Source organism: Canis lupus, chromosome 30, assembly GCF_048164855.1.
Source record: "Canis lupus baileyi chromosome 30, mCanLup2.hap1, whole genome shotgun sequence".
NCBI classification, from domain to species: Eukaryota; Metazoa; Chordata; class Mammalia; order Carnivora; family Canidae; genus Canis; species Canis lupus.
In genome coordinates this window covers 28,369,743-28,380,839 of record NC_132867.1, presented here as the reverse complement: position 1 = coordinate 28,380,839, position 11,097 = coordinate 28,369,743, and the positions used below count along the sequence as shown (strand labels likewise).

The following is an 11,097-nucleotide window of genomic DNA, read 5'->3' as shown; positions in this document are numbered from 1 at the left end:
TGGTTAAGCATCTGTCTCTAGATCTCAGCTCAGGACTTGAGCTCAGGGTCATGAGTTCAAGCCCCACATTGTGATCCATGCTGGACGTGAAGTCTACTTTTAAAAAATTAATTAATGAATGAATTAATTAAAGGATTAACAAAGACAGTACCCCCTTAAAAGCCCTAGCACTCCCTTAAAAAAAGCCCTACATCTCTATCTGAAGATGGAGATTGAGTAAATCAGTAGCCAGGATAAAATCTGTGCTTCCTCAACCATTTGAGTGCTGGGAATATTTTTTTTCAGGCATAATAAACGATGGAAGAGTCTCTCATAGAAATTCCGTTCGTCCACTTGACGGGATGAGGACTGAGTGTTATGCTATATGTTGGCAAATCAAACTCCAGTAAAAAAATATACAAAAAAAAATTCCATTAGTCATACTGCTTTTGATCAAAACCTTTAAATTAGTAAATTCACATAAAAAGTGAGAAAATGGAAATGGAATGTACAACTCTATTCAATTAAGAGGCAATTTTAGATTTTATTTATCTGTCAATTTATCGCCAAGATCTAACATTTATGATTTTGCTACATTTGGATGAGCACATGAGAAAGAATGTAAATTAAATACTATGAAAGTTGCCTTTTAATGAATCATGATCTTAACAGGAATGGATATATAAATTTAGTGGTTTTATTGCATTAGAAAATTATATTATGAAAGATACAAAAAAATCAATAGATGTTATTATTTGTTTATTTCACCATCAGTATGCCAACTTTTACCATTATGGCTTTAAATTTTCAAACTGCCCAATAATAGATTTCAAAGAATAGTTTATTACATGCCTAATAAAACACTTAAAATATTTACAGATTCAAAATAGGTGTTTCAAAACTGAAAAAAGTTCACCTGAGAATTATAGCATTGCCATTTGTTTGATTTTTTTTTCCCCAAGTTGTTAATGTGGCTAAGTGTCCACATGCAACCTGTATCGTCTACTGCATCAAATATATTTAACTCCTTATTTAAAAGTGGTTAAGTATTAAGCTATAGTAAATTATGTTATAAAATTTACAGATGGAGAACCAGGATTCAATTTATAACCATGTTTGTTCTGAATGTAACAATTTAACAAATGATTATTTGCTATAGCTGTAGAAGTCAAATAATGAAAGCGATTTTAAGGTATTGTTACTTTGCTGAGTTAGACGTAACTGTCTTTTAAATATCATCAAGCACTGAGAAGGCCAATTAATAAAGAACAGTGATCATGTAAATATGCCATATACAAACTGAAAACGACCTTTCCAAAATTCTGCATGAAGGAAAAGATATACACTGTATATACATTATCCTGTCATTTGTCTTCTTCGGCAGCCTTAAAAAAAAAAAAAATCAAAACAAACTTTCTTAGAAAAAAACTTCCTTAGAAGTTAATGTTAAAATAGGCATAAATGTATAATGCTATGCAATATATAGAAAACTTCCCCACCTTATGGCCGAAAAACAAAGATAAAATCTTTTCTCTCTTTGTCCCTCTGTATTACAATTTGAAAATCATGTAGGTATGAGGTAGTGTAGTTACTTGTATTACATGCTGGCTATTAAAAGTAATGCTATATTTTACAAAATATTACACTTGGCCAATAATCAGAATATCATTAAAATAAACCCTTAATGCTAAACTGTTTATATGTAGAGAGAAATTTAAACCAAGTGTCTTAAAAATCATATTTAAATTCTGGAGACAACTAGGTTGTATCATAAAATATTAAGTAACCTTTCAAAGCAGTTATTTACAGTAGCAATTAAAGCAAAAGGTTATGTGACATTTGCACATACACACACTGATATGACAAACAGTTGAGTGTACACTGAGGTAGGAAATCAAGGATTCCATTGGTTTGTATAAGATTTTACATTTTGTAAACCAGAAAAGTTTTTATATTATTTTATACTTTGAAGTTAAAATCTAAAATTACAAGTATCAGAGAAACAGCTACGGGGGGGGGGGGGGCAGAATATTATATATACACACACACACACATATACATAATATATATGTATGTATATATGTGTATATATATATGGTATACACACACAATTCTTTTGTAGTTATGGGATGCATTATCATAGAATTACTCTCCCTGACAAGTTCTTAAGTATACTTATAAAAAGCCTCTAGAAAATAAACAAGCCCAACAAGTTTTCTCTTACAACTAAGTCAGTAACAGAGATAACATACAACCACTGAAAATATGCTAGCAATATCTCCCCCAGCCACCCCACCTCCCCACTGAAAAGGGTAACATTTGATAAATAATTCTGAAATATTAAGACTGGTCCCCATATGCTGTTAGGGCAAAGGTCTACTTGCTTCAGACTCGCTCCTGCAGGATGGATGCTTATCTCCCATGTTAGCTACACAGGTCCTCCACTAGACTCAGGATGCAAGCGATAAAAGTCTCTCAAGGTCTCTGATCTTGATGAAATTAAATACTTTCCAATCCAAACACGATCCACCCTTTAACACCAGGCTCTCCAAATGTTTCTGCCAAGGTGAATACATGTAATAAAAGGTTCATAGTCTATCGGTTTATTTGATTCTCAAACAAGCCCGTAACACCAGAATAGCTAAGAACCACTGAAAAAGTTACGGGGGAGGTGCTGAGATTATAAAAGCTTTATTTTAAAACAGGACTGCATGAACACAAAGATCGATTACAAAATGCCCAAGTCAAAATGACTGGTGTGCCCTTATACACCAGATTTGGGGAAGGGAGAAAGATTAAATCTGGTTTCCAAATTCCAACCTGCAGTGGAATAAGATTGAGTTTCATCCTATTTCACAAACCTGCACGGTTGTTTGTAAATACATTTTTATCTACAATAATGCTTTTTTACAAGTAAACCACAGGACTTCAAAAATAGGATGAAAAATGAACTGCCGCTCCTGATAAATGTTAGCAATTTTCTTTCCCCGTGGTGGAAAGATGTCTGGTTTTCTTGCACGGCTGACCTGTGGTGGGAGGCCAACAACCTTGGATTTTGGGAAATTCTCAAAGAGTTTGGGGAGGCTACAACAGTGCTGCCAGTGCATCCCCTCACGCCACTGTATCCCAAGTCCTATTTCTTCCAAAAGGACAAGAATGTCAGGAAACAGATCATGAGGGCCCCGGATGTGGTAGAGAGACTGCAGGGAAAAAAGAAAGGAGGGAAAATGACACTTATGTACTGTTTACAGGGCCGGAATTTCTGAAGCCAACACAGGAGCAGGAGCGTCCCCCGTGGGCCAAGCACGGGCCGCTCCCTCCTACCTACCCCCAAAGGAGCTTAGGAGTCGCAGTCAGGCCAACCAGTCCCTGGTTCTAGTGGGAGAAGAGCAAAGCTCCAGGATTCAGGCAAGACAGGTCTTTCTCACACTGCGATTCTACACAAGTTTTCCCAGCTAGCTGACATCCCACTGCAAGGTAGAGCTGAGCTCTACCAGCATCACGCAGGGAGGCATCTTCTTTTAAACCAGTGTAGTGCAAAAAGGTCAGATCCCGAGACTGTGACGGGAGACTTCTTCAGTAGGAACTCTGCAGACGCTTCAAGCCGTCAGACTGCTGTTTGATGGGCTGTTTTCATCCACAAATTTATTTTGCATACCGGGAAGAGTTATTACTAACAGTTGTTATTCTTTTAAAAATGAGCTTTTTAAAAGCCTTATGACATTTTCACATGTGGTTTGTTTTGTTTTGTTTTTCCTGGGATCCAGGAGGCATGTAACTTCTGCATCTCATGGAAATCAAGGAAAGTCAGGATTGGCTTCAGAGGAATTCCCTTAACAGAAAACTACTGGGGGCAAAAAAAAAAAAAAAAAAAAAGAACCAAAACACAATAATGTCAAGAGACAGAAACTATATTATGCTTTTAAGACGTCACAACTGCAGTAGAAAATGAGTGGTGGGAAGGAAGTGAATGCAAGTTTACTCATCAGTAGTACATTTGTCGGTCATCTGCTGGCAGAAATCAGAGATGCCCACGCCCTGCCGGCAAGGTTCCACGAGGCCGGCCTGCTCGGGGGCAGTGCTGGCAGCAGCCCGGGGCTCCTGGCCGGGCCCACAGGCCGCCGACCCGCTGCCCTTGGCGCTGGGATGGCGAGGGCTTGGCTCGCAGGCCGGAGTCGGCCCCGCAGGAGGCCCCTCAGGTAAACTCAAAAGTGACGGTAACGCAAGCTCACCATCAGGAGTACTTTTTTCTTTTTCAGAAATTAAAAATGAGAGGGGGCAATCTGAAGCCGAGTACTTGGCGAGTATCTGTATTTGTTCTTGACTGAGAGCTGCTTCTTTACAGACTTGCTGGCAAAGTCCAGTTAGGTTCTGCTTCGTCTCACCCAGAGTTGACAAAATGTGATCTCTCTCTTTCAACAAGCTCTCCTTTTCATTTTGCTGTGAGGTGAGAAAGAGAATACAATGACTTGTGTTTAGTAGCTCAATCAACATTTCTAAGGTAACCAAACATTCCTATCTACTGGGATCACCTGGAATTTTTACTTTCAACTCAACTCAAAAATCTTATTTAGTACCTCAGAGGCCCATAATCCCTCATTCAGAACGCTGCGGCCTAAGATGTATCTTGGGATTCAGAATCTTTCAGATTTTATAAAGACAATACAGATGCACACATAATCCCTCTAGCAGGGTCTGGGCCGGTACCCGACTATCAAACATCTTCACATTTCTAAATAAAACACATTAAAATATCAAATCCCGCACGAAGTGGGAGAAAGAAGGACATAGCCCAGTGTCAGTCTGCTTCAGTTTTCTGGTCAAAACAGTTCATGACAAACTTGCGAGGTTTTTGGAGCTTTTTGGATTTGCAGATGGTAAACAAATGTGGACCTGACATTTGAAATGGAATACAACCAAAAAAAACTACAAGTACACTAATCATAACTACTGCAACTCAGATCGTTGCAGGTCTCTAATGATGACTAACACTTGTTGAGCATTTACTTTGTGCCAGATATTGTACTAAATGCTTTCAGATATGCAGTCTTAATTATGTCATTGACACAGTGACTGTTGACTTAAGTACTAACAAGCCCGTTTCATAGATGGGACCTGGAGTTCAACATGCCCAGAGTGAGAGAGCTAGTGAGTAAGTTACTAAAGTATGAAGAATCTGGGGAGACATTCTGCATTTCTTAATTATTCTTTTAGTGGGGGGCCCCCTCTGGGGTGGCTCAGTCAATAGTGCGTCTGCCTTTGGCTCAGGTCATGATCCTGGCGTCCTGGGATGGAGCCCCACATCAGGCTCCTTGCTCAGTGGGGAGCCTGCTTCTCCCTCTTCCCCCTGTTCATGCCCTCTCTTATTATCTCTCAAATAAATAAATAAAAGTTTTTGAATCTTCAAAAAAATTATTTTTGGTAGTTATTATTACTATTTAATTTTTTAAATCCGTACAACAGGAAAGTCTACCGCAGAATGTTTTCAAAAGTTTTGCTGGTTCCTGCCTTTCTGTCCATCATCACTTGCTTGCTGCTACTGCTGTCTCTTTCCATCAATGTCTCACCTTGTCCTTCCTGTTCTACTACCACACTGCTTCTAACCAAGCATGAGCCAGGAAACCAAATAATCAAGCTATTTATAAATTAAGAATAAATAAACATTGATAGAAGGTCAAAGGTTTGCCCTGTGAAATTTATGACAACTCTCTTGGCTTTCTGCTTGTTGGCAGGCTCTGTAGAGCAGAGGTTGCAAGCTAACATTTAGATGGTTTATTTCAGAGTGATAATCCACAAAGACAATCTTTTAAATAGATTCTTTTCTGGAACAAAAATAGTTAAGAGGGTAAAAAGAAAATTTACTTTATACAAAAGTGCTGCTACTTTTAGGAAAAAGTTTTTCTAAAAAAAAAATTATACATGAATCCAATTATTGATAGTTTTGAAATATTTTAAGGCCATCTAATATTTTGAGAAAATGTACAGTGAGCATCAAAGTACTAAATTTAATGTTTTAAAATTTATTTTATTTATTTATTAGAGAGGGAACATGAACAGGGGCAGAGGCATTGGGAGAAAGACATGCAGGCTCCCCACTGAGCAGGGAGCCTGATGGAGCTCAATCCCAGGACTCCCGAGATCATGACCTGAGCCAAAGTCCCATAGACCTAATTTTATATTGTCAAGTATTCTCCAATTTGTTCAGATTTTCTTATAGAATTGTTCTCTTTTGAAAAGATAGGTATAAATCAAGAAAATTTTATATATATGAGAGTAAATAAAACCGATCAATGTTGCACAGTGTATTTTTGGTTACAAAAAGTTTGTCAGTTGTAGGCTCCTGATTAAATGGGTCCGCAGGTGCCTAGAAGGTGAGAGCAAGACCTACTACTACCTGCCCAAGAAAGAACACATTTAATGCGATCAGCACCCACACGTTTTTACGTCCTCCCAGAAGCTAATCCAGAAGACAGAAACAAAACTTCCAGAAGAAAATTAGAAGTATCTTTTCTGGGTCACAACAATACTAACCACGAACTCCTCTATCAAAGTTGGGATTGAGATGAGTCTCCTTTCTAAACAGCAACAAATGAAATGTCAACTGCTAATTGTTTTTTTTTTTTTTTTTTTTTTTGAGTTCGATTTGCCAACATACAGTATAACACCCAGCGCTCATCTCGTCAAGTGCCCCCCTCAGTGCCCGTGGTCCTTTTAAATTAAACATGGTTAAGCAAAATGATAAATGCTTGAGCTTCCTCCCAGAAATCAGAACTGCTACTTAATCTACACATACTATAAAGATGACAAGTATTTTATGACTTCTATATCTTTAGATAAACACCAGTATGACCTTAAATATTCTCCCTCTCCTACCTCACTAAATAAAGGGTGACACAACTATTTTTTAGGTTAAAGACTACTCACTACTAGGAATAGTGATTTATGGTTCCTTATGATATAAAGCCTCTAAACAGACAGTTCCGGGAAATATACAAGTGGCCCTTAAAAGTATGAATAAAATGCTCAATTTCACTAAGAGAAATAGAAATAAAAGCCACCATGAGATACCAATTCTCACTATCAGGCTGGGAAAAAAAAAAAACCCAAAGCAGTTTACAAAATCCTTGCTGAGGCTGTGGGCAGACAGATACACAGATACAGCTGGTGGGAAGGCAAAATGCTACAACCTCTACTGAGCAGAATTTATTAATATCTAACGAAGTTACCTATTTATATACCCTTGATCCAATAATCCTACTTCTAGGACTCTATCCTAAAGACACATCTCCTTAAACATGAAAAAGCAACGTACAAAGTTACTCCTTGCAGTGTCCCAAATGTCCACCAATAAGAAAACAACGTGGATACTGTGCTACAGTCACAGCTGAATATATGGAGCTGTAAAAGGAATGACAACCTCAGGGCAACTGGGTTGCTCAGTCGTTCAGGTGTCCAACTCTTGATTTAGGCATAGGTCATGGTCTTAGGGTCATGGGATCCAGCCCTGCAGTGGGCCCCATGCTCAGCATGGAATCTGCTTGACATTTTCTGTCTCCCTCTGCCCCTCCCCCATCATGCTCTAACTAAATAAATAAAATCTTAAAACAACAACAACAAAAAAGGAATGATAACCTTTTTGAACTAAGAAAATTATTTCCAGGAAATCACTTCCGCCCCCCACCCTCTGCCGGAAATCACTTCTTAAAGTGCAAAGAGTGAAAATACAGAAAAGTACACACAGAATGTTTATGTAGCAGAAATAATAATAAGAAAAAACATAAAATACTAAGCTGTTTTTAGAAAAGAAACATAAGGAAATAACTCAGAGACTAACAAAAAGTTACCCATAGGTAATAGCTATGAATAGAGAAGATGCGATCAAGACTTTGGATATAATTTTTTTAAACATAGTTTTAACTTTTATTTTTTTTTAAACTTTTTATTATTATTTTTTTTATTTATGATAGTCACAGAGAGAGAGAGAGAGAGGCAGAGACACAGGCAGAGGGAGAAGCAGGCTCCATGCACCGGGAGCCCGTTGTGGGATTCGATCCCGGGTCTCCAGGATCGCGCCCTGGGCCAAAGGCAGGCGCCAAACCGCTGCGCCACCCAGGGATCCCAGTTTTAACTTTTAAATCATATCAATGTTTTATATATTCAACAATTACACAAAAAAATGTGAAGAGTAAATCACAGTAATAAATACAAACAAACTAATTTCATTACATATCAAATTGCTGGCATGGACAAAAAAATTACTTCAAATAAATTCTAAACTTTAAACTTCAATACTATGGAATATATTTAAGGACAAAAAAAGGCAAACAAATTTAAATTTTACTCCATCTGCTTATTGTTAATAGTAATATTGATATAATTTTGTGACTATTATAATTACATATTTTTAACAAATAATAACTATCATAAATATATATATTTATGGTATATTTACTATTAGCTTTATACTAATACATACATTTACTATTACTTTAACAACACATTTACTGCTTGTTTTATAGTTATAAATATGTAGTCATTATATTAGAAATATATGTTTGCATAAAGCAAACAGAAAATACATTAATATAACTGGTAGCCAAGATTTTCCCTGTAATGGAAGGAGATAAGATACAAACATAGAAGCAAAGGCAAAAACTTTATATTGCTAAATTTTGATTGAAAATATCTACATGGAAAAAAAAAGAAAAAAAAAAAAAGAAAATATCTACATGGACTCATGATTTCTATTATTCTTTTTACTTTTATTTATCAAAGCATGATACAGAAACAGACTATACTCATGATTTCACACACACACATTTCTCAGCTCTGTCCCCGGAAAGAGCCTAGAAGGAGCAATACCTTAGTAGGTAGCATGCTTTCTTAAGCTTAACATCTGCTAAAAGAAACCAGGGAATTTTGGAGAAAGAGAATTCCAAATTTTGGACATACAAGGTACAAGGTAAGCCTTGACATATTACTCCAAGGTGGCACAGAACCACCGATGGGGTTGTGTCAAAACAACAGAGCAGCTGGCTTGAGGGGGCTCTCTCTGGCCAAGACTGACAAAATATCAACATCAAAAAACAAATGACAATTATGGACTGCAAGAAATTAAATTAGGAAAAAAATTAATCTGAGTCCATAGTGACACTAAAAGAGTGTGGTAGGAGGGAGGGAAAACAGGAGGAAAGAAAAGTTCTTTTTAAGAGAGGAATACCAGGGCAGCCTGGGTGGCTCAGCGGTTTAGCGCCACCTTCGGCCCAGGGCGTGATTCTGGAGACCCGGGATCAAATCCCACGTCAGGCTCCCTGCATGGAGCCTGCTTCTCCCTCTGCCTGTGTCTCTGCCTCTCTCTCTCCCTCTCTCTCTCTCTCTCTCGGTCTCTCATGAATGAATGAATGAATGAATAAATAAATAAATGTCTTATAAATAAATAAATAAATCCAAAAAAATAAATAAAAATAAAAGAGGAATATCAATTAAGCACGAGTGTTAAGTAGAATGAACCACAGAATTAGAAGAGTCACTATCTTGCAACATGTATTATAAAGACCACCAAAATAAATAAATAAATAAATAAATAAATAAATACCACCAATATACACCATAATACAAAAAAATGTAGTAGTGGGGAACAGGATATTCCTAAAGGACCTCAGTAACACTCCACAGATTACTGAAGAGTCCCAGAGGCAAAAGATATAATCTGGAAAATGATCTACCAATTTCCATCTACTCAGGTGGACACACGGACAGGGCATGCCCCACCACGCAATGCAACAGAAAGGACACGACACCAATGCACATTTCATTTCCATTCAATAACTTAAACTTTCATGATTTATGTGATATGGAGGAATGAACTAAAACCAAGGGGAAAAAAATCAGACAAATATTAAAAGTGGGGCATTTTAAAGAAATCTGGCCTGGACTCCTCAAAAAGTTACTGTGATTTTTTAAAAGGGGTGGAGGGGCCCCAAACCAAGAGACTAAAATGGTATAACCCAAAGTGTTCTGTGATGATTGGATCATAGTTTGGCAGACAAAAAAAGTGTGTATATAAAATATATTTTGGGAACAATGAGGATAATTTGAATAGGGAGTAGATATAATATTGAGGATTTCTTAATTTTCTCAGGTGTGATCAAAATACTGGTAAAAATATGTAAGAATGTTTAGAAGATATATGCATGTTTTAGCATTTAGGGATGAAATGTCATAATGTGGTAGCTTTTAAGTGATTCAGAAAATAAAGGAAGAGCAATAGAGTCCAAGAGAGAAAAGACAGTGAGACCAAGATCAATCAACTGTGGCTAAAAAGAGTCCCAAACTGACCAGTAGAGAGAGACAGACCAGCCATCTGGAGCAGGAACACACACCTACACAGAAAGACCAACAGAGAAGCAAATGTGACAAAATGTCAATAATCGTTGAATCGACATGAGGTTGTTTATCCTTCATTTCACTTTTCTAAAAGCTTGAAATTTTCAAAATGCAGGGGAGGAAGACAAATGTCAAGAAAACCTGAGAACATAAACTTGGCTCCCTATGAGAATATAAGCATTTTATTGGCAAGAACTAGATCTCATTTATCTCTGATTTCCTGGTACCCAGCACATTTAATATGCTTAGCAGACGCTCACAGAAAGGAGAGAACTAACTACTTTTATTTAAAAATACAACTACTAAGATTTATTGATCCCTGAACATGTACTGAGCAATACAAAAGCTTCCCATCCCTGATGTCATGTGATCTTTGCACCCATCCTGAGGGAGATGCTATCCTTATTCCCCTTATCACCAATGAGGGAATGTGGGTATTAGAGGCAAAAAATTTCCCCAGGCCATAAAGCTACCAAAGTGGCCAGGCAGACTTTCCAGCTGTTTGACTCCAGCCTCTGTCTGAACATTCTGTCCCAGTCCAACAGGCTCTCAAATTTTGATGTGCACAAAGATTTTCCCTGGAAACATTTATAAAATACGTGCATCTGGGGCCCCTCTCATGGGTCTGGGGTAGGACTAAGAAATGTGCGTTTTCTTATTTTTTTTTTTTTTTTTTTTTTTTTTTTAGGAAAGTGCATTTTTTAAGGACATCCCCAGATAACTCTGATGCCA

General features: G+C 37.3%; 1 protein-coding gene across 5 annotated transcripts in view; it reads right to left on the bottom strand.

The window, feature by feature from the left end:
- Positions 1-503: 503 nt before the first annotated feature.
- The window catches only part of BACH1 (BTB domain and CNC homolog 1), a 43,205-nt gene continuing 32,611 nt past the window's right edge, over positions 504-11,097 (bottom strand). For all 5 annotated transcript variants that reach the window (XM_072806691.1, XM_072806693.1, XM_072806689.1 and 2 more), the window contains one exon: positions 504-4,419. In XM_072806691.1, coding sequence (XP_072662792.1) covers positions 3,958-4,419 — 462 coding nt within the window. In that variant the 3' untranslated portion in view covers positions 504-3,957. The remainder of the gene's footprint in view (positions 4,420-11,097) is intronic.